This window comes from Puma concolor, chromosome C1 (genome assembly GCF_028749965.1).
Source record: "Puma concolor isolate L17-30 chromosome C1, mPumCon1.1.hap2, whole genome shotgun sequence".
NCBI lineage: Eukaryota > Metazoa > Chordata > Mammalia > Carnivora > Felidae > Puma > Puma concolor.
The window spans coordinates 188898839-188923319 of record NC_141674.1 but is presented as its reverse complement, the minus strand read 5'-3'; the positions used below and the strand labels follow the sequence as shown (position 1 = coordinate 188923319).

General features: G+C 37.3%; 1 protein-coding gene across 7 annotated transcripts in view; it reads left to right on the top strand.

Moving 5' to 3' along the window:
• The window catches only part of CATSPERT (catsper channel auxiliary subunit tau), a 182634-nt gene that overhangs the window by 94265 nt on the left and 63888 nt on the right, over positions 1-24481 (top strand). For 6 of the 7 annotated variants that reach the window (XM_086719275.1, XM_086719274.1, XM_086719273.1 and 3 more), the window contains 3 exons: positions 661-727; positions 2767-2810; positions 9936-10244. In XM_086719275.1, the coding sequence (XP_086575401.1) occupies positions 661-727; positions 2767-2810; positions 9936-10244 (420 nt within the window). The remainder of the gene's footprint in view (positions 1-660; positions 728-2766; positions 2811-9935; positions 10245-24481) is intronic. The other variant, XM_086719277.1, reaches the window with a different exon arrangement.

The following is a 24481-nucleotide window of genomic DNA, read 5'->3' as shown; positions in this document are numbered from 1 at the left end:
AATTTTAGAAACCTATATATTTTGACCTGTGGCAATAGAGATTCAAAGAGATTTCAGTAAATTCATAAAATGTTGACTAAGATCACAGCCTTGAAGTGGTAGTCATAACATACAGATATATTAATGATTTTCAGTGCCTCATTATAATTGGGTATAGTGATACTGCTTTAGGGTAAATTGATTAGCACTTCCTCATACAGAATTAGTATTTTATGGAAAATTTGGGGGGATCTTCATTAAAGGAACTATGGACTTTGTGTTCTTATTAAAACATCAGTATTTTATAACAGTCAGGGATCATGCTACCTTATAATTCCTCTTTGCAACTTATAGGCCATAATGTTTTCCAATAAAAAAGTAATCTGTTTTCTGGGTGTATTCTCTTATGTCACTTGAAGTTACAATATTATGTCATTTATCTCATAATCTTTTTCTCTCCTACATTTGTCACTCAAATACCCTATCAATTCTTGGATATCCTCTCCTTGGAACATTAACTCCTAGCTAGAGTATACTCTTTAAAATAGTGTTGTTTGGATTGCTTTTCTCATAAACCCATGTTCTTCTGTACATTTTAAAGAAGGTAATAAAAGAAGTTATAAAGGCAGATTAGCTTTGTCAACATTTCTCCAATATCTTTTTTTTTTTTCTTGTTTCTAGGGAAGTGATACCAATGAGGTACTTGAAAGCCAATTTGAAAAGAAGTCTGAAGATACTGTACTATCAGGTTCAGAAACTTAATTCACATTATTTATTTATTATTAAGATAAAAAGAAGGTGGTTGTATCACAAAAAGAAAATTAATAATTTGCTTTAGGTGGATTTCATTTTTTTCTTGGAAATAAATATGCATCTCATTATAGTTTTACTATTAGGTATTTATTTTGTAACACCTTAAAGAAAAGACGTAGACCCAATTAAGAGTTATTTTTTTTAAATGCTCCTGTATTCCTTGTAAGGACAAGAAAATAGTTAAATCTTAACTGTGATCTATGAAAAAGGTATATTCTTAAACGTTAGCTGTAGAGGTGTGTGTGTGTGTAAGAGGAAGGAAGACAGCAGAGGACAGGAAATTAAATTAGCATTAAATTTTAGAACTTACCACAAATTATCAATAAGATAATGGAAGAGATTGTTATGGTACTCTTTAAAAAAAATCTCTCTGTTAAAAGATTCATTTAGAAAGTAAGTTAAAATATATGCATAATACTATATCTATAAAATCTTGGATTCTGCTAGTGTAGAATAATGATTTATTGTCGCAAGACTTGTGCCACAAATTACTTCTCTACTTCCCTGCTTCTACCTCCTGGCCACCTTAGCTTTTGATATGTTCTTTTCCTAACCTCTGAGGATCAACCAGACTAGCAGAGCTACTGAATCTTTAGCCTACTCTTCACCTGAAATGCTCGTTTCACGAGTAAGAGAATCGAAGATTGGAGGTTTACCTCTCTTACTCACTGGTGGTTGCCAACTTTTTTTTCCCCCAAAGAGTTTATTTTTATTTTTATTTATTATTATTTGTTTCTTATCCAAAGAGGTTTTTTTTTTTTTTTTCTTAGCTGAAGAGTTTATTTCAAGTCTGGTGACTTGTTTTCTTCTGGTATTCCTATATCTTATAGCTTCAGCTAACATTTATTCATCACTGTGTTGCAGGCCTTTACCTGGATTATATGACTCAATCCTCACATCAGTCAGTTGAGGGTGCTATTATTATTTATCCAGATTTTACAGATGAGAAAGCTGAGGATCAAACAGATTAAGTAACCAGTCAAAAGTTACACAGCCATTAACTGATTGGGGTTGAATTTGAACCTCGTCTGTTTGACCCAAGAGCTCAAACATTTGGGGTGCCTGGGTGGCTCAGTCGGTTAAGTGTTGACTCTTGATTTTGGCTCAGGTCATGATCTCACGGTTTGTGATTCCAGCCCTTCATTGGTCTCTGCACTGACAGTGTGGAGCTTGTTTGAAATCCTCTGCCCCTCCCCTATTCTCTCTGTCTGTCTGTCTGTCTCTCTCTCTCAAAAATAAGTAAATAAAAACTTTAAAAAGTATATCAAGAGCTCAAGCATTTAACCATATTGCTGCTCACATCTTACATATACTTGTGTCATACCTATAAGATAAGCCATCATTATCCTGTTTTACATATGGGAAAACCAAAGCTCAGAAAAATGGGTAAGCTTACCCCACAGCTAATAGTGACCATAATAAATTTTGTTTTATACTAGACTTAATACATACCTTTGTATCTCAATTTTTTATTCCTTCTTTCTTCCTTTTAGGTTTTCTTTTCTACTTGATAAATATAGACTCTATATTTCTAGAAAAATTTTTATAAGTGCTTCAGTCAGCCTCTTTTGAATGGTCCTAATTTCTCTGGATACATAAAACTTTATTCCAGTATCTTTTTTTCAGTCCCAGCTCTATCACTGACCATACGGGATTTATTTTATTTCCTCTTGACTTGTAGCAAAATATACTGTTTATCTGTTTTTATGTCTTACATTGATGAATCTGAAATCTTACCACTTTATGCATGTTTTCATTTTAAGTCCTCACTTTTTCATTTACCATTCCCCCATCTGCCCAGAGAGTCATCAGCCTGTTTTTACTAAATAGTATTTATGTGTGAATAGCTGCTTTGATTTAAATTTCTCTTTGTTCTTGGCAAGAAAGATCCTAATAGTATCTTATTAGTGTACATATATAAAAATGTTTATTTTATAATATAATAATAAAATATTACTATTCACTTATTTACAGATGTCCCCTGTATAAGGAAAGGAGCTGAAACTGCTCCAAGTGAGGTAAGGGAACTTGGAAGAGAACTTCTAATAGTCACTGTTTTTAAAGGGATGAAACATTTATAAATAAAAAAAAATATTGGTGGATGGGGGGAAAAAAGCACCCAAGAAGTTATTCAGGTTTTTATGGTTATTTCTGTTATGGTAGTATCTGTACAATTACATTATTTAGTTGAGTTAATTTACACTCTTAAAAGGGAAATTACAGCATAAAATGGTAATATTTAAAAATACATACGAAGATGGGAACAAAAGATGTTGACGAAGAGAAAGGGGGCAGCAATTAATAAAAGCATAAAGTTAGTTCTGCACATTGATCTTAGAAATTGATGCCACAGACCTAACCATATTCATTACTTTCTCTATGGGTTTATAATCTATGTTTAAAATATAAAGAAAAAAATAGAGTTCACATAATATTATTTGCATTTTAGCTAATTTTACATAGGAATTCATTCCATAAAGCAATGGATCCCTATGTAAACCAACAAAGAATAAAAGATTTTTCTATACTACTTGACAAATAGGACTTAATATTTTTCATTGTTGGGTGAATGTCTTCTAAATATCAATTGAAGAGTCAACATGTACTGGTTTCCCCAGTCCAAGGAGACAGAGGGGAAAAAAGACAACATAGAGAATTTTTCTTTCTTTTTTTTTTTAAATATGAAATTTATTGTCAAGTTGGTTTGCATGCAACACCCAGTGCTCATCCCAACAGGTGCCCTCCTCAATACCCATCACCCACCCTCCTCTCCCTCCCACCCCCCATCAACCCTCGGTTCTCAGTTTTTAAGAGTCTCTTATGTTTTGGCTCCCTCCCTCTCTAACCTTTTTTTTTTTTTCTTCCCCTCCCCCATAGTCTTCTGTTAAGTTTCTCAGGATCTACATAAGAGTGAAAACATATAGTATCTGTCTTTCTCTGTATGGCTTATTTCACTTAGCATAACACTCTCCAGTTCCATCCATGTTGCTACAAAAGGCCATATTTCATTCTTTCTCATTGGCATGTAGTATTCCATTGTGTATATAAACCACAATTTCTTTATCCATTCATCAGTTGTTGTACATTTAGGCTCTTTCCATCATTTGGCTATTGTTGAGAGTGCTGCCATAAACATTGGGGTACAAGTGCCCCTATGCATCAGTACTCCTGTATCCCTTGGGTAAATTCCTAGCAGTGCTATTGCTGGGTCATAGGGTAGGTCTATTTTTAATTTTTTGAGGAACCTCCACACTGTTTTCCAGAGTGGCTGCACCAGTTTGCATTCCCACCAACGGTGCAAGAGGGTTCCCTTTTCTCCACATCCTCACCAGCATCTATAGTCTCCTGATTTGTTCATTTTGGCCACTCTGACTGGCGTGAGGTGATGTCTGAGTGTGGTTTTGATTTGTATTTCCCTGATGAGGAGCGACGTTGAGCATCTTTTCATGTGCCTGTTGGCCATCTGGATGTCTTCTTCAGAGAAGTGTCTATTCATGTTTTCTGCCCATTTCTTCACTGGATTGTTTTTCAGGTGTGGAGTTTGATGAGCTCTTTATAGATTTTGGATACTAGCCCTTTGTCTGATAAGTCATTTGCAAATATCTTTTCCCCTTCCGTTGGTTGCTTTTTAGTTTTGTTGATTGTTTCCTTTGCTGTGTAGAAGCTTTTTATCTTCATGAGGTCCCAATAGTTCATTTTTGCTTTTAATTCCCTTGTCTTTGGGAATGTGTCAAGTAAGAAATAGCTGCAGCTGAGGTCAGAGAGGTCTTTTCCTGCTTTCTCCTGTAGGGTTTTGATGGTTTCCTGTCTCACATTCAGGTCCTTTATCCATTTTGAGTTTATTTTTGTGAATGGTGTAAGAAAGTGGTCTAGTTTCATCCTTCTGCATGTTGCTGTCCAGTTCTCCCAGCACCATTTGTTAAAGAGACTGTCTTTTTTCCATTGGATATTCTTTCCTGCTTTGTCAAAGATGAGTTGGCCATACGTTTGTGGGTCTAGTTCTGGGGTTTCTATTCTATTCCATTGGTCTATGTGTCTGTTTTTGTGCCAATACCATGCTGTCTTGATGATGACAGCTTTGTAGTAGAGGCTAAAGTCTGGGATTGTGATGCCTCCTGCTTTGGTCTTCTTCTTCAAAATTACTTTGATTTTCAGGGTCTTTTGTGGTTCCATACAAATTTTAGGATTGCTTGTTCTAGCTTTGAGACGAATGTTGTTGGTGCAATTTTGATTGCGGTGGCATTGAATGTGTAGATAGCTTTGGGTAGTATTGACATTTTGACAATATTTATTCTTCCAACCCATGAGCACGGAATGTTTTTCCATTTCTTTATATCTTCTTCAATTTCCTTCATAAGCTTTCTATAGTTTTCAGCATACAGATCTTTTACATCTTTGGTTAGGTTTATCCCTAGGTATTTTATACTTCTTGGTGCAATTGTGAATGGGATCAGTTTCTTTGTCTTTCTGTTGCTTCATTATTAGTGTATAAGAATGCAACTGATTTCTGTACATTGATTTTGTATCCTGCGACTTTCCTAAATTCATGTATCAGTTCTAGCAGACTTTTGGTGGAGTCTATTGGATTTTCCATGTATAATATCATGTCATCTGCAAAAAGTGAAAGCTTAACTTCATCTTTGCCAATTTTGATGCCTTTGGTTTCCTTTTGTTGTCTGATTGCTGATGCTATAACTTCCAACACTGTGTTAAACAACAGCAGTGAAAGTGGACATCCCTGTCGTGTTCCTGATCTCAGGGAGAAAGCTCTCAGTTTTTCCCCATTGAGGATGATATTAGCTATGGGCTTTTCATAAATGGCTTTTATGATGTTTAAGTATGTTCCTTTTATCCCAACTTTCTCGAGGGTTTTTATTAAGAAAGGATGCTGAATTTTGTCAAATGCTTTTTCTGCATCAATTGACAGGATCATATGGTTCTTTTCTTTTATTAATGTGATGTATCACATTGATTGATTTATGAATGTTGAACCTGCAGCCCATGAATGAATCCCACTTGATCATGGTGAATAATTCTTTTTATATGCTGTTGAATTTGATTTGCCAGTATCTTGTTGAGAATTTTTGCATCCATAGTCATCAGGTATATTGGCCTGTAGTTCTCTCTTTTTGCTGGGTCTCTGTCTGGTTTAGGAACCAAAGTAATGCTGGCTGCATAGAATGAGTCTGGAAGTTTTCCTTCCCTTTCTGTTTTTTTGGAACTGCTTGAGAAGGATAAGTATTATCTCTTTTTTAATGCAGAATTCCTCTGGGAAGCCATCTGGTCCTGGATTCTTATTTGTTGGGAGATTTTTCATAACTGATTCCATTTCATCACTGGCTATGGGTCTGTTCAAGTTTTCTATTTCTTCCTGTTTGAGTTTTGGAAGTGCGTGTGTGCCTAGGAATTTGTCCATTTTTTCCAGGTTGTCCAATTTGTTGGCATATAATTTTTCATAGTATTCCCTGATAATTGCTTGTACTTCTAAGGGGTTGGTTGTAATAATTCCATTTTCATTCATGATTTTATCCATTTGGGTCATCTCCCTTTTCTTTTTGAGAAGCCTGGCTAGAGATTTATCAATTTTGTTTATTTTTCAAAAAATCAACTCTTGGTTTCATTGATCTGCTCTACAGTTCTTTTAGATTCTATATTGTTTATTTCTGCTCTGGTCTTTATTATTTGTCTTCTTCTGCTGGGTTTGGGCTGTCTTTGCTGTTCTGCTTCTATTTCCTTTAGGTGTGCTGTTAGATTTTGTATTTGGGATTTTTCTTGTTTCTTGAGATAGGCCTGGATTGCAAGGTATTTTCCTCTCAGGACTGTCTTCGCTGCATCCCAAAGTGTTTGGATTGTTGTATTTTCATTTTCGTTTGTTTGCATATTTTTTTTAATTTCTTCTCTAATTGGCTGACTGACCCATTCATTCCTTAGTAAGGTGTTCTTTAACCTCCATGCTTTTGGAGGTTTTCCAGACTTTTTCCTGTGGTTGATTTCAAGCTTCATAGCATTGTGGTCTGAAAGTGTGCATGGTATGATCTCAAGTCTTGTATACTTATGAAGGGCTGTTTTGTGACCCAGTATGTGATCTATTTTGGAGAATGTTCCATGTGCACTCGAGAAGAAAGTATATTCTGTTGCTTTGGGATGCAGAGTTCTAAATATATCTGTCAAGTCCATCTGTCCCAATGTATCATTCAGGGCCCTTGTTTCTTTATTGATCCTGTGTCTAGATGAACTATCCATTACTGTAAGTGGAGTATTAAAATCCCCTGCAATTACCACATTCTTATCAATAAGGTTGCTTATGTTTGTGAGTAATTGTTTTATATATTTGGGGGCTCCCATATTCAGAACATAGACATTTATAATTGTTAGCTCTTCCTGATGGATAGACCTTGTAATTATTATATAATGGCCTTCTTCACCTCTTGTTACAGCCTTTAAAGTCTAGTTTGTCTGATATAAGTATGGCTACTCCAGCTTTCTTTTGACTTCCAGTAGCGTGATAAATAGTTCTCCATCCCCTCACTTTCAATCTGAAGGTGTCCTCAGGTCTAAAATGAGTCTCTTATAGACAGCAAATAGATGGGTCTTGTTTTTTTATCCATTCTGATACCCTATGTCTTTTGGTTGGAGCATTTAGTCCATTTACATTCAGTGTTATTTTAGAATGGGTTTAGAGTCATTGTGATGTCTGTAGGTTTCATCCTTGTAGTGGTGTCTCTGGTACTTTGTGGTCCTTGCAACATTTCACTCACAGAATCCCCCTTAGGACTCCTGTAGGGCTGGTTTAGTGGTGATAAATTCCTTCATTTTTTGTTTGTTTGGGAAGACCTTTATCTCTCCTTCTATTCTGAATGACAGACTTGCTGGATAAAGGATTCTTGACGGCATATTTTTTCTGTTCATCACATTGAAGCTTTCCTGCCATTCCTTTCTGGCCTTCCAAGTTTCAGTGGATAGGTCTGTCGCTAGTCTTATTGGTCTCCCTTTATATGTTAGATCATGTTGATCCCTAGCTGCTTTCAGAATTTTCTCTTCATCCTTGTATTTTGCCAGTTTCACTATGATATGTTGTGCAGAAGATCCACTCAAGTTACGTCTGAAGGGAGTTCTCTGTGCCTCTTGGGTTTCAATGCCTTTTTCCTTCCCCAGATCAGGAAAGTTCTCAGCTATGATTTGTTCAAGTACACCTGCAGCCCCTTTCTTTCTCTTTTCCTCTAATGGAATTCCTATTATATGGATATTGTTGCATTTGATTGCATCACTTAGTTCTTTAATTCTCCCCTCCTAGTCCTGGATTTTTTTATCTCTCTTTTTCTCAGCTTCCTCTTTTTCCATAATTTTATCTTCTAATTCACGTATTCTCTCCTCTGCCTCTTTAATCCAAGCTGTGGTCACCTCCATTTTATTTTGCACCTCATTTATAGCATTTTTAGCTCTTCATGACTATTTCTTAATCCCTTGATCTCTGTAGCAACAGATTCTCTGCTCTCCTGTATACTTTTTTCAAGCCCAGCTATTAATTTTATGACTATTATTCTAATTATGACTAATATTCATGTTCCATTATATTGCTTAATTTGTTTTTGATCAATTTGTTAGCTGTCTCTACTTCCTGGAGTTTCCTTTGAGGGTAATTCTTCCATTTCATCTTTTGGATAGTCCCTGGAGTGGCGTGGAACTGCAGGGCACTTCCCCTGTGCTGTCTGGAGTAACTTGCATTGGTGGGCAGGGCCGCAGTCAGACCCCATGTCTGTCCCTAGCCACCGCTTGGGCCACAGTCATACTGGTGTGTACCTTTTCTTCCCCTCTCCCAGGAGCAGGACTCACTGTGGAGTGGTGTGGCCCCTGTCTGGGCTACTTGCACACTGCTAGGGTTGTGGTGCTTCTTTGATGGGATCTGGCATATTAGCTGGGGTGGATCCGCAAGGTGCACAGGGGCAGGAGGGGCAGGCTCAGCTCACTTTGCCGTCAGTGGTCCCCTGCAGGAGGGGCCCTGCAGCACAGGGAGGGGGGCCGACCCGTTGGAGGGATGGATCCACAGAAGAACAGCGTTGGGTGTTTGAACAATGCAAGCAAGTTTGGTGCTGGGAACTGATTCCCTTTGAGGTTTCGAATGGGGGATGGAAGAGGGAGATGGCACTGGCCAGCGCCTTTGTTCCCTGCAGAAATGAGCTCTGTCTTCAGGGCTCAACACCTCTCTCTCCCGGTGTCCTCTCACCCTCCCACTCTCAGAACAGAGTTGTTGACTTTTAACATTCCATATGTTAAGTCCCGCTGGCTGTCAGAACACACTCCGTCCGGCCCCTTGGCTTTTGCAAGCCAGACTCGGGGGATATGCCTTGCCAGGCGGCCTGCCCCTCCACCGCCCCGGCTCCCTCCCGCCAGTCTGTGTAGTGCACACCGCCTCTCTGCCCTTCCTACCCTCTTCCGTGGGCCTCTTGTCTATGCTTGGCTGTAGAGAGTCCGTCCTGCTAGTCTTCTGGTGGTTTGCTGGGTTATTTAGGCAGATGTGGGTGGAATCTAAGTGATCAGCAGGACGTGTGAGGCCGGCGTCCTCCTATGCTGCCGTCTTCTCCCTAAATAGTCTCTATAGAGAATTTTTCATAGAGCTAAATTTGTTTGGCTTAACAGGTTGTCCTTTATTTGTTGATAGTGCTTTTTGTACTATTTTGCTATTAAAATTTCCTTTATTTTATTATATAATTGTGATTTAATGGTATGTTCTTTGTGCTATTTTGCTGGTTAAATTTTATTTATTTATTGATATATTGGTGTAGCATAATAACAGCAAAATGTTAGACTCCTCAATTTTCTTTTTTGAGATGTTGCTGATTTATAAAATCTAAGTATATGAGAACCACTAATTTATAAAGCTGTGTGATCATTTTAATGGATAATATTCTATAGTCCATGGTTTCAGGCAAGTAGAGAATTTCTTAACACTTTTAATAAGGAATGTAACAATTGACGAACATTGGTGGTAACTTGTTATGATAAAGGATAAGGGTATAAATTATTTTAAGTCCAGTACTATTAGTTTTAAATCTTTTCTAGTCAGTAATGATTAATTGGTAGCTTTGCTTTATTGATATATTTTCTAGTTATTGGTAGCTTTGCTTTATTGATATATTTTCTAGTTGCAGGATAATGATGATAAGAAAGACCTTACTCTTCTACCAACTTTGAACCAGTCAGATCAAGATAATTCAGATACTATTGCAGTTGCTCCTGAAAGTGATGAGTCAACAAAGAAAACAGATGAGTCACCAAAGCAAACTCCATTGCATGTTATTCCTAGCTTGACAGTAATGGAAGAGAGCAAAACATTGTTTTTAGAGGAATACCAGTCAGAAGCTGTGCCAGAGGGAAAAATGAAAAATGTATTATTTCCACCACATATGAAAGATGTGGAAAGCCTTTCACAAACAGACTCCTCTGCATCAGAGGTAAAGTTGAAAACTAGCTATATATATCCAGGTAAAATAAAGAAGAGGAACTTAGATTCATCTCTGGCAGAAATTAGATGGCAAAGCAACATTATAAGATTAGCTAGAAGGAAGAGCACAAGGTTAGTTTCCCCAGATTCGAAATCAAAAGGTAGGTTTCAAAGCCAAGATCCAGAGGAAGACCTTGAACTAAAGGTATCTGCCCTTGTATCAGAAGTATAAGCCTATGAAAAACAAAATAATTCATTAAAAACACACAAATAAATTGAAAATGCATTCAAAAGCCTCCAAGCGGAGGTGTGTCTAAGTATTTTAAACATACCTACCCTGCGTATATCCATAAAGTAAGAAGGAAAAATCCTTGAAAAAAAAAAAAGAGTGATTGGAGACACCTGTAGTACAAACTAGTCTCATGGGTGGGTATAAAATTCATCTGAATGTGTAACAACAATAACAAAATGTAAATACAAAGGAAATTTAAAATCTTGGGACGTGATTTCAGTGGAAGTTTTTAATAAAACTTGTAGGAAATAACATATATCCTTATTGCAAATAATTTTATAGTTTAAAATGAGAATGATTTGAATATAAATTCAAAGGGTTAAAGCTTTTCTCAAAATTACAGTTATTCTACTTAGATCTTTACATCTTACATGAATCACTGTTATAGGTAGCTCATAAAGCAGTAGAAAAATGTGTACTGATCAGTGGGTAAAAATCTGGATTCTAAGTAAGGTTCTGCCTCTAAATACTTCAACAAGCTTGGCAGTTAAAATCTCTAGACTTATTTCCTCATCTGTTGAATGGTACATCATATCAGGTCATTTCTAAATTCTCTTCCTAATTCCAAAAGATAACTTTATTAAATATCTCTAGTTGGGGAATTATTCTTAAGTAGCTAGTTATTCTCAAATAACATTCTTGTTTTTACTGAATTTGGAAGTAATACAGTTACAGAAAATTTAGAAAATAGAAGAATGAAAGACGAAATAGAAGTAGTTACAATCCTACTGCTACATTTGACAGTTTTATTTCCTTTTGGTCTGGTTATGTAAAATTATATTTTTCATTTATTTAAAAAACTTGGATCAAATTATATATGTGTGTGTGTATAATTTTATCTGTGCTTTTTAAAACGACATTATAAACATGTTATCTGAGTTTCCTTAAAAATCTGTAAGATGCAGAATATCCTCAAATATAGATATTTAGTAATTCTTTTAAACAATTATATATTTTCTGTATTGTTGGACATTAAGTTTAGAATTAACATCCTTTTGCTTAAGTATTTGGATCTGTGACTGTCCCCTCCTATATTCATAGAAATGGCATGTTGACAAATTTGCTCTCCAGAAAGACTTTCCCTATATTTTCACCCGTAGTATTTGAATATTAATGGTCTTTTAAATAATGACCATTAATGGTCATTTTAAATAATGACCATCATACTTATTGGCCATTTTGCTTGTCCCTACAATGAGTAGACAGATCATGTCCTTTGTCCATTTTATTTTGTTGAGTACTTGGTGATCCTGTGGAGGTTTCATGGTGAGCTCTTTCTCATTATGAGGATATTAACCATTGATATAACCATGGCACATACTTTTTCATCGTTTGTAGTTTGCCTTTTAATTTCTCTATTTACTCTGACTTCCAGAATATTCAGCTTTCATTCATTGCTGCATAACAAACCACTCCAAAACTTAGTGGCTTAAAAAAACCATTTTATTATCTCTCAAGATTCTGTGGGTTGATTGCGCTTTAGCTGGGAAGTTGTTTTGCTCCACTTAATATTGGCTGGGCCCATAATCATCTAGGAGCTCGATTCAGCTGGAACACTCATGAGGTTCATTTATATGTCTTACACTTTGATGGGAACAGCTGTAAATCTGGGCTCAGTTGGGATGCATGTACAATCTGGTTTGATGTATCTATTCTCCACACTCACCCTGCACCCCCCACAGTGTAATCTTAGGGATCATCCCTTTCCCTTTCCATGCAGCCCCTTTATGTGGTCTTTCTAGCAGGGCAGCTGAATATCTGATGTGGCAGCTTCGGGCTTCTAATACACAAAAACAGAAGCTTCAGGTCTCCTTTAAGACTTGTCTTGGAACTAGCACAGGAATATTTCTACTAAATTCTGTCAGTTAAAGCAAGTCTTAGGCTCAGTTCTGTTTCAGTATGGGAGGGGACTACACAAGGGCATGAATCTTGGAAAGTGTTCATTGGTGCCATATTTGGAGATTAACCACCACAAATGAACTATCTCTACCCCAAAGTAATTCATATGCCTTCTACATGCAAACTATACTTACTTCCCTTCTAAGATCCTTGGTCTCATGCTATTACTACTGCATCAGGCTTAGTCTTGAAGTATAGAATTTCAACATCTAAATCAGATCCAGGTAGATGAGGTTTCTGGAGTATGGCTCCTCTCAGTCTCAAGACTGTGAATTAAAGAAACCAATTATCTGTCTCCTACATACATAGTGAGTAAAGAACAGGGAAATGGATAGGCACTTATATTCCAAAGGTGGAAGAAGGGGAAGGTGAAGCATACACCAGTCAGTGGGCCATAGTAATTTTGAATTTCTTGCCTCTGCCCTTAGGGCTTGGCTTTAGCTTCTTTTTCCCTGAGAAAGAGCTTGTATTTGTAACTGAGTAGCTTTGCAGCCTGTGACTTCTCTGAAGAAAGTGGAGGGTTCAAAAACCTCTTTCCATTTAAATTATCTCTGCTTCTGTCCCAGATGCTATGATTCTTTTTCTTTTTTTTAATTTTTTTTTTCAACGTTTATTTATTTTTGGGACAGAGAGAGACAGAGCATGAACGGGGGAGGGTCAGAGAGAGAGGGAGACACAGAATCGGAAACAGGCTCCAGGCTCCGAGCCATCAGCCCAGAGCCCGACGCAGGGCTCGAACTCACGGACCGCGAGATCGTGACCTGGCTGAAGTCGGACGCTTAACCGACTGCGCCACCCAGGCGCCCCAACAGATGCTATGATTCTTAAAGATTTTGTAGGCTTCCTATATATCAAATTATTATCTTAAGCAACTGTTACACTCCTGAATATCCACTATTTACCTTTAAGTGAGAGCCAAGGTGCTGTAGTACAGTATCCTTAAGAATCTTAGAAGTTCTCTTGTCCAGGAGAGAGATCTAAGAGGCCACCCTAAGATACTTAAAATATTTTTGTGTAGATAAATGGGTCTGTGAAACACTCCCTTAAATCTTTTTTAAAAATATCTTTTTTTAGTTTTATTTATTTTAGTAATCTCTACACGCAGTGTGGGGCTCAAACCTATGAACCATGAGATCATGACCTAAGATGGTTAACTGACTGAGCCACCCAAGCACCCCTATCCACTTTCTTTTTTAATTCAATATTTTTTTCACCTGGAAATCAGTTTTTCTTATCTAATTATATCTACGAATTCTTGAAACTAATTGGGACTATAAAAATAGAGATAAAAAATTGTTTCTATGATTTTTGGAGTAGGGGGACTTTTTCAACTGATCATAATAGATCTTTAGAAACATAATTTTGGAAGTTCTAATCATTTTTCTCTTTGCTCATACTATTCTCTGAAAGGTATGTTGTCCAGTGGTATCTGAGGTAGATTTGGTCAGAGATAGTTTACTTAAATCTTTGGGTACCAGACAAAGGGAAAGGAGTCATTTTATATTTTTAGTAATTAGGCTTTTATTTGTCTGTGAGGAACAGGAAAAAAATGATATATAACCAGAAGCAATACTACCAGAGAACATCTCTGAATTTTCAGTGTTTTTATATTCATTGAGCCAGCATTTCTTAACTTAGCTGGGCAGCTGGACTAATTGCAGATACCATGAGCTTGAAGAAATATGCATCTTCACCGAGGGGTAGAAAGTTCTGTCCACTTTCTTCCAAATCAAGTTTTTACTTGAATATGGTAAATTACAGGTGGATTGGTTAGCCTTTTACTGTTTTCATTTTGACTATATCTTATAGAAACATTTTTGGATTGTGGAGAGTATCTGTACTTATTGTTTTCCATCTTGTCCCCACCCCAGTCTATGGTCTGCCTTTCTTTGTTCTGTTTGATGCCCCAGGAAGATGACTGCTATGGAATGCCTTACCAGACTCTCTTTCTGGCTGACTTCTAGTTAGGTGCAGTAAGTGACAGACACTGGCAGAACATTAGAGGGCAATAGGGAAAAGAAAGGTTGGGTTTTTCTGTCCTACTGTTTTCCTGCTTTGTTGCTGTGGTTCTGGCAATGAATTTTCCTTCGTATCTGTGGCTCCTGCTGAGTGGCCCCACCTCCATGACTCCAGCTATCACTGGGCCCTTGCTGGAGTGGTAACATCTTTTCAGTGTTTCTCTCAACATTTATTATTGGTTCCTTATCCATAAATATGCCTTTCATTAATGTTAAGCTTCTTTTGTTGAACCATTTTAGAGGAATTCTAATTTCTGCCCTAACTCTAACTAGTAATCTACTAGTTTTCTAGTATACATATAGATTTTCCTCTTTTTTTTTTAGCTCTGAATTTTTTAAAAAATTTGAAGTAGCCGATACACAGTGTCCTATATTTATATTTCTTTGCTTATTTTGCAGCAGCTTTGTAAAAATTCAAATGGTCATTTTGACCTAAATGTTCATAATGCATTTTTAAAATACAGAGTTGAAAATGATACATACTTATTATTAAAATTTAAGCAATCCCTCCCATTGTAAGAAAGAACCCATAATTCCACCATCCAGTGTTAATAGTTAATATTTGTGTCATCATTTCACAAATCTTTCCATATTGTTGGGAAACATTCTCCATGGTCCTTGTGAGAGGTATAGGATTCTTTTCCTGTAACATAATCCATCACATGTGCTGTTGTTATCTGGCCCACTTTGCATTACCTTGGGAATCAGGGCTTGAGAAAATAATGCAAAAATGCTTATACTCTGGCTACTGTGATTGCTCTGAGTAATAAACTATTTTTTATTTCTAACTCAGGAGACTTATTTGTTCTGTTAGCCTCCCTGAAGCTGTGGCAGGCTAACCAATTAGCTTACCAGCAGCATACATTCTTGACAGCTTTGGTGACAAGATGGGATACTGACAGACATGGATTTGAGGACTTTGTGGTCTGATCATTGGATTTGAGGGAAGCTCACAGGAATTGGTGGAAAGTGGTGACCAAATTGTATAATTAATCAGGCAATAGATAGTCCTGTACTTTGGATTGTTGAAGAGATGGTTGCACGTTGTGTTTTGGGAAGTAGGTTTAAAAACATGCCTGAACGGTGATTGGCCTGGTTGTTTCTAATTATCCTCCAGGTAGGGAGACATCCTTGCCAATCTGATGAGCCCCCTCAGTCATCCCATTTAGTATTAAGATCTGTCCTGAGTGAGCAGAAGAATATCTTTTTTGACAGCAGTTACAGAGATGCATACCTACAGTGAGGATGATAGGAAATTTATGAGTGCTATGGGTAGAAACCAAGTGTATCATTAGAACTCTGGCTCATTTTCTTGGGAGATGAGGATGCAGGTTGTGTAATACCTATAAAGGAGGAATGGCAGTGGTTGGGCCATCTTATACCTAAGTATATAGTGATAGGAGCCGTGTATAGTGATAATCTTCCATCCATTCCAAAACAACCGTAAGATATTTGAGTTTTTTGTCGTGAGTTCTGGCTGCTGCAAGGAAGGTTGGACCCTCTTTGGGAGATTATCCTAAGACAGATAAACTCTTGTGGGAAACCATAATAGGCATTGACTAGTATTTGGGCACTTACTGCCGTGAAGTGTGCACACAGTGCTGATGAAAATGATCTTCTGACCCAAAGAAATATAAATTATTTAAGTCAGCTCTGGTGACTTGGAAAACTCCTTTAGCCCTTATGTTGAAACTGGGGAAGAATTTATGAGATGTCATCACGGTAATGGGACAGCAGATGCCTTGGATTGAAGTAGACTCCACAAAGTAGGTGACTACCATGCAAGGCAAGCTTAAGTAACTTGAGGGGACACAACCACATGGACCTATCCAGAAAGCAGTGTGGCTATAGCTCTCGAGTGAAATAATTCCAAAAGGTGAAATAGAGAATATCAGCTATGAAGACCTTGTTGCCTTATACAGTGTTGGGCAGACCTCAGTACATGTGACGTCTTATTAGATGGTATGGAGTTGCCTTCTTCTGAACCCCATGACACTTCCCTTCCCTCTTAGGCTGAGCCCAGAGGCTTAAAGAGAAACATGATTAAAGGTGGGGCCAAGGTCTTCCTGTCCCTAAAGGGGATAAGAGATTCTGTGCAGCCATCCAAGTTTTCTGGAGGAATTTCACAGGGTAGGGGCCCAATCTTTTATGCCTTTTTTTGGTTATGGATGTTCAAATCTCTATATTACCCAGAGCTGTGGAAGGAAGAATTAGTTGGGTTCAACTTTATGGGGTTTGGGCAGGGTTCACAATGGGGAAGGGAACCAACATAACTAGATGGGTCTCTTTAGGTCAATTGAATGTACTGTTGTTGTTTCCACATCTGAATATGTAGTATGGATTATTATGTTACGTACTTGTTTGTCTCCATCCCATAAGTTCCATAGGAATTGGAAGAGCTATAGAGAAGTGCTGGTGGGACATGTAAATTGCCACCCAACTTGTCTCCCTGTGCACTTAACAGAAATGCTATAGAATCCTAGAAAGAAAAGGGAAATCACAGCCTTCATTAAGGACTTCAAGGCAGCCAGGAAAGTAAGAGATGCAATTAACTCAATACCACAACCCTGTGTGTATGGCCAGTGGATTTGTTAATGAATTTGGGGGCTTAAAGTTATCATCAACTGAATCCAGTTGTTGCTTCCATATTTCAGCTGTTCCAGATATCGTCATTATAGCTATATCCACCATACAAGACTGATGGCACTTGGTACGCTATCTTGTACACTGCCAACACCACCTTTCCTGTACCACTGACACTTGAAGGTCAAGCCTAGTTTATATGATTTTCTTCCTTAGCCAGGGCACCTACTTACCTGCTACTTTCTACCAATGATTGGATCTGAGCTCCTGTGGCCCAGACACACTCTGGAAGCAGGGAGGTGCACAATGCAGGGGGTATACCAACCTTGAGATTAAGATAAAAGGCCAAAATGAAAACAAAGCCTTCTAGTTGCTCTAGATATCCCCCAGAGGTTAGCTTTCCTCACACCCTTGCTCTTCCTGTGCTCCCAGTTTTGAAGTAACAATCTCCTGATGGCTATAAAAGAGCTATTGTAGCCCCTAGTGTGCAAGAGAATCTATGTTACAAGAGGTGAAAAAATATCAGAAATCAACTGATAGGGTTTGAGCAAAACTTGCAATAGGGAAAAAATTTAAAGTGACCTTATGGGTAGGACCCTCTCTGCTGATTCATTGTACTGTTATAGCTCTACTGCTAACTAACCATTTAGTTAAATTGATGTGTTACATGCTTATACTGTAAATAGTCACAAATTATCAGAAGAAATTCTCCCATTCAGGGTACTCCCACAGGTACAGAAGTCCTTGTCATTTGCCACAAGCGTGGACCAGGATTTAAGTGAGTGCCTCCACCCTCTAATCTCTAAAGATGTTCTGTTGATTAACAAGTCAAAAGCCTCAGTCTCATTGGCCCTGGATGACCATCAGGGGTGGCTGATAAACCCTAAAAAATTCAAGGGTCTGCTTCCCAAAAAGATTTTTTTGGGACTGTGTGGACAGAATCACAACACTCAATTCCTTTGGCAAAGAAAACATGATGTCTCTTCAGTTACCTACCACCCAAAAGGAAGCCCAGCATATTTTTTAACTCTGGGCATGAGAGACTTTATGTGCCTCATTTAGGCATTCAACATGCTTTGAGTGGAGCCTAAACCAGCAGGTTTTTCTGGCCAAATGGTAGGAGTATGTTCAGGGGTGCATCTCACCTGGTCCTGGCAGGTTTTGGTTTTGCATGAAAAAGTAGCAGCTACTGAATTGGGCCCAAAACTTATCCTTTGTTTTGCCACTTGAAGCAAAGCCACTGTCTCAGTGAAGTCCTGGATTCACAGAGCTGCCCCTAACTGCTTGGGCAAAATTTACTGATGGTTCAGCTAAGCTGAAACCTAATGGTTTCAATGGGCTACTATGGCTGTTTAGTTTAAGGGCCAGCTATTCAGAAGCAAAAATGGATGTGGTTATTTCACTCAGTTGGGAGAACTCTGGCCAGTACTCCTCTTGAGAACTTTGTTAGATTTTTGCTTACTTTTGGGCTATAGCCAATGGCTTAGCTATCTGATTATCATTTGGACAACTACAGACTGCCACGTTAAATGCACTTCTCTTTGGGGCTGCAAACTCTGTAGAACCAAATTGTTGCTATGAAAAGAACCATCTGAGTAACTTATGTAGATGTATACAGTAAGGGCATGTTCTTGATGAGACTGACTGGACTCAAGCTGCTGATTGAACTTCTGCTCCCCAGATTGCCACCACTGTTGCCTGGATTTATTATTATACTCGACACAGCAACACATTCACCTTCATAGCTGGGCATAAAGTAGTCAACTTTGGTGAAGTTTCTGATGTATAGGCTACCATTGCATGCCCAACTGGATTCCTGTCAAATATTGACCCATTTATATTGTGGTGAGAGAGTTTACGTTGCAAGTATCCCACCTTCTCCTAGCATTGGACTTTGGGACACTTTTGGAGGTAATTGGTTGATACTTTTTCAGGTTATGGTATTATTTTGACTCCAGCTACATCCATGTTGTTGCAAATTGCAAGATTCCATTCTTCTTTATGCCTGAGTAATATTCCATTGTACGTACATATATATACCTTACCCATTCATCAGTCAGTGGACATTTGGGCTCTTTCCATAATTTGGCTATTGTAGATAATGCTGCTGTAAACATCAGGGTGCATGTATCCCTTCAAATTAGTATTTTTGTATTCTTTGTGTAAATAGTAGTGCAATTGTTGGATCCTAAGGTAGTTCTATTTATAACTTCCTGAGGAACATCCATACCATTTTCCATAGTGACTGCACTAGTTTGCATACCTACCAATAGTGCATGAGTTTTCTTTTTCTCCACATCTTCACCAACCCCTGCTATTTCTTGTGTTGTTGATTTTAGCCATTCTGACAGGTATGAGGTGGTATGTCATTGTTGTTTTGATTTGCATTTCCTTAATGATAAGTGATGGTGAGTACCTTTTCATGTGTCTCTTGTCCATCTGTATGTCTTGTTATTTATTTATTTATTTATTTATTTATTTATTTATTTATTTTTTGATAAATGTCTGTTCATGTCTTCTGCCAATGTTTTAATTGGATTGTTTATTTTGGGGGTATTGAGTTTGATAAGTTCTTTATATATTTTGGATACTAGTCCTTTACCGGTTGTGTCATTATAAATATATCCTCCCATTCTTTTAGTTTTATTGTTGTTTCCTTCACTGCACAGAAGGCTTTTATTTTAATGTAATCCCAATAGTGTATTTTGGCATTTGTTTCCCTTGCCTCTGGAGTCATATCTAGAAAGAAGTTGCTATGGCTAATGTCAAAGAAATTACTGCCTGTGTTCTCTTCTGGGATTTTTATGGTTTCAGATCTCACAGGTCTTTGATCCATTTTGAATTTATTTTTGTGTATGGTGTAAGAAAGTGGTTCAGTTTGATTCTTTGGCCACATTTTATGGGTTTTTTTTTTGTCAATTTACCTCTTCTAATTTACCTCTATGAATCCGTTAACAAATTATTATAGCTATAGTTATTTTTAATACTTTGTCCTTTAACCTTTATACTAGAGTTAAATGATAATACACCATCATATTATGGTGTTAGACTATTCTGATGTTGACTGTATATTAACCATTACCAGTGTGTTTTGTATTTTCATATGTTTTTATGTTATTATCCTTTCATTTCAGCTTAATTACTTTCAACATTTTTTGTAAGGCAGGTGATAAACTTCCTCAGCTTCTGTTTGTCTGGGAAAGTATCTCATTTCTGAAGGACGATTTGCTGAGTAAAATATTCTTGGTTGGCAGGCTTTTTTCTTTCGGTGCTTTGAATATATCATCTCCAACTTTCCTGGCTGGCAAGGTCCCTGCTGAGGAACCCACTGATAGCCTGATAGGTGTTCTCTTGTATGTAAGGAATTATTTTTCTCTTTCTGCTTTTAAAATCCTCTATGTGTCTTTTATAATGGACAGTTTTATTACAATGAGTCTTACAAAAGATATCTTTGCATTGAATTTATTTGGAGACCTACAGGCTTCATGAACTTACATACCCAATTTTTCCCCAGATTTGAAAGTTCTCATCCATCATTTATTTAAATATACTTTCTGTCCTTTTCTCCCTGTGTTCTTCTGGGACTCCAATGATATGTAAATTGTTTGGCTTGGTTATATTCCATAATTCACATAGGCTTTCTTCACTCTTTTTCATTCTTTTTTTTTTTTCTTTTTTCTCTCCTGGAAAATTCCAGGAATGAAACTAGACCACTTTCTTACACCATACACAAAAGTAAACTCAAAATGGATGAAAGACCTAAATGTGAGACAGGAAACCATCAAAACCCTAGAGGAGAAAGCAGACAACAACCTCTTTGACCTCAGCTGCAGCAATTTCTTGCTCGAGACATCTCCAAAGGCAAAGGAATTAAAAGCAAAAATGAACTCTTGGGACCTCATCAAGATAAAAAGCTTGTGCACTGCAAAGCAAACAATCAACAAAAGTAAAAGGCAACCGACAGAATGGGAAAAGATATTTGAAAATGACAGATAGAGTTAGCATCCAAAATATCTAAAGAATTTACTAAACTCAACACGCAAAAAACAAATAATCCAGTGAAGACATGGGCAGAAGACATGAATAGACACTTTTCCAAAGAAGACCTCCAGATGGCCAACAGATACACGAAAAGATGCTCAACATCAGTCATCATCAGGGAAACACAAATCAAAACCACACTGAGATACCACCTCACACCAGTAAGAGTGGCTAAAATGAACAACTTAGGAACCTACAGATGCTGGTGAGGATGTGGAGAAACGGGAACCCTCTTGCACTACTGGTGGGAATGCAAACTGGTGTAGCCACTCTGGAAAACAGTGTGGATGTTCCTCAAAAATTTCAAAATAGAACTACCCTATGATGCAGCAATAGCACTACTAGGAATTTATCCAAAGGATATAAGAGTGCTGATTCATAGGGACACATGTACCCCAATGTTTATAGCAGTGCTTTCAACAATCACCAAATTATGGAAAGAGCCATAAATGCCCATCAACTGATGAAAGGATAAAGAAGATGTGGTTTATACGTACAATGGAATACTACTTGGCAATGAGAAAGAGTGAAATCCTGCCATTTGCAGCAAAGTGGATGCAACTGGAGGGTATTATGCTAAGTGAAATAAGTCACTCAGAGAAAGATAGATATCCTATGTTTTCACTCAATGTGGAACTTGAGAAACTTAACAGAAGACCATGGGGGAAGGAAAGGGGGAAAATAGTTACAAACAGAGAGGCAGAGAGGCAAACCATAAGAGAGTCTTAAATACAGAGAACAAACTGAGAGTTGATGGGGAGGGCAGGGGGAAGGGAAAAGGGTGATGAGCATTGAGGAGGGCACTTGTTGGGATGAGAACTAGGTATTGTATGTAAGCGATGAATCATGGCAATCTACCCCCAAAACCAAGAGCACATTGTATACACTGTATGTTAGCCAATTTGACAATAAATTATATTTTAGAAACAGAATCTGTGTCTCCCTCTCTCTCAAAAATGAATAAACATTAAAAAAATTACAACTTATACCGAAATCATGAATAGACAATCTGAACAGATCAATAATGAGTAAGGATATTGAAATAATAAAGCTTCCAACAAGAAAAGCCCAGGACCAGATGGTTTTACTGGTGAAACAAACACTTAAAGAAGAATGAATATCAGTCTTCCTCAAACTCTTCCAAAAAATTAAATAGGAAAAAACTCCCAAACTCATTTTACAAGGTCAGCATTATGCTGATACCAAAGTAAGGTAAGACCCTACAATAAAAGAGAGCTATAGACCAGTATCCCTGATGATTATAGATTCAAAATTTTTCAACACAATCTTAACAAACTGAATTCAATAGCACATTAAAGTGATTGTATGCCATGATCATGTGAGATCTATCCCTGGGATGGAAGGATGGTTCAATATATGCAAATCAGTAAATGTGATACACCACATTAACAGAATTAAAGATAAAATTATATGATCATCTCATTAGATGAAGAAAAAATATTTGACAAAATATAACTTTCTTTCATGATAAAATATCTTTGCAAGTTGGGTATGGAAGAAACATACCTCAACATAATACAGGCCAAAATATATCAAGCCCACAGCTCACATCATCCTCAATGGTAAAAGTTTGAAAACTTTTACTGTAAACATCAAGAATAAGACAGGGGTGGCCATTTTCACACTCTTACTCAACATAGAAGTCCTACCACTCAACTGGAAGTCCTAGCTAATTACTCAAGATAAATTAAAGTCATCTAAATCAGAAAGAAGTGAAATTGTCTTTATTTGCAGATGATAACATCATATGTAGAAAATGCTAAAGACTCATCGACGACAACAACAGAAGCAACAGAAAAACCTGTTAGAATTAATGAATTGAGGAAATTTGGGGGATGTAAAATCAATATACAACATTAATTGTGTGTCTGTATACTAACAATGAAATACCTGAAAAAGAAATAAGGAGAACAATCCTATTCACAATAACATCAAAAACAATAAAATGCTTAAGAATAAATTTAACCATGGAGGTGAAAGATTTGTACTTTGAAAAACATAGGACTCTAATGAAAGAAATTGAAGAAGACACAAATAAATGGAAAGATAATCCCATGTTCATGGATCAGAAAAAGGAATGCTGCTTAAATGTCCCTATTACAAAAACCATTTATAGATTCAGTGCAATACCTATCAAACCTCCAAAGGCATTTTTCAGAGAAATAGAAAAAACAATCCTAAAATGTTTATGGAACCACAAAGGGGAGCCCAAAGCAATCTTGAGAAAGGACAAAACTAGACCCCTCCCAACCAGTTCCTAATTTTAAACTGCATTACAAACTATAATAATCAATACAGTGTGGTATGAAAAACACATACACAGACTGAATAAAATATAGAAAGCCAATAAATAAACCAACACATATACAGTCAACTAATATTTGACAGGCAGCCAAGCATACTCAGTGAGGAAAGGACAGTCTTTTCAATAAATGAAAACTTAAACACATGCAGAAAAATGAAATTAAACCCCTATCTGAAACCACTCACAAAAATTAACTTGAAAAGGGTTAAAGACTTAAGTGTAAGACTTGAAATCTCAAAGCTCCTGAAGAAAATTTAAGAGAAAAATCTCCTTGTTTTTGACAATTATTTTTTGCATAGGACATCAAGAGCAAAGGCAACAAAATTTAAAAACTGTGGCTAGGGGCCTCTGGCTGAGTTAGTTGGTAGAGCGTGCAACTCTTGATCTCAGGGTCATGAGTTCAAGCCCCATGTTGGGTGTGGAGCCTACTTTAAAAATAATAATAAAATAAAAATTAAAAAGTGGTTAAATCGAACTAAAAAGCTGCACGGCAAAAGAAATACTCAACAATATGAAAAACCTACATAAAGGGAGAAAATATTTGCAAATCATATCTGCGATGGGATTAAAATAAAAATATATTAAGAAATTATGCCCAGGGGCGCCTGGGTGGCTCAGTCGGTTAAGCGGCCAACTTCGGCTGAGGTCATGATCTTGTGGTCTGTGAGTTCGAGCCGCACATTGGGCTCTGTGCTGACAGCTCAGAGCCTGGAGCCTGTTTCCGATTCTGTGTCTCCCTCTCTCTCTGCCCCTCCCCCATTCATGCTCTGTCTCTGTCTCAAAAATAAATAAAGGTTAAAAAAAATATATAGAGTGGGAGAGAGCCAAAGCATAAGAGACTCTTAAAAACTGAGAGCAAACTGAGGGTTGATGGGGGGTGGGAGGGAGGAGAGGGTAGGTGATGGGTATTGAGGAGGGCACCTTTTGGGATGAGCACTGGGTGTTGTATGGAAACCAATTTGACAATAAATTTCATATATAAATAAAAAAATAAAAATAAAAAAATAAAAAAAATTATGCCCAATAGCAAACAAACAAACAAACAAAAACAAAAAACAACCAAACATTCCAATTAAAATATGGGCAGA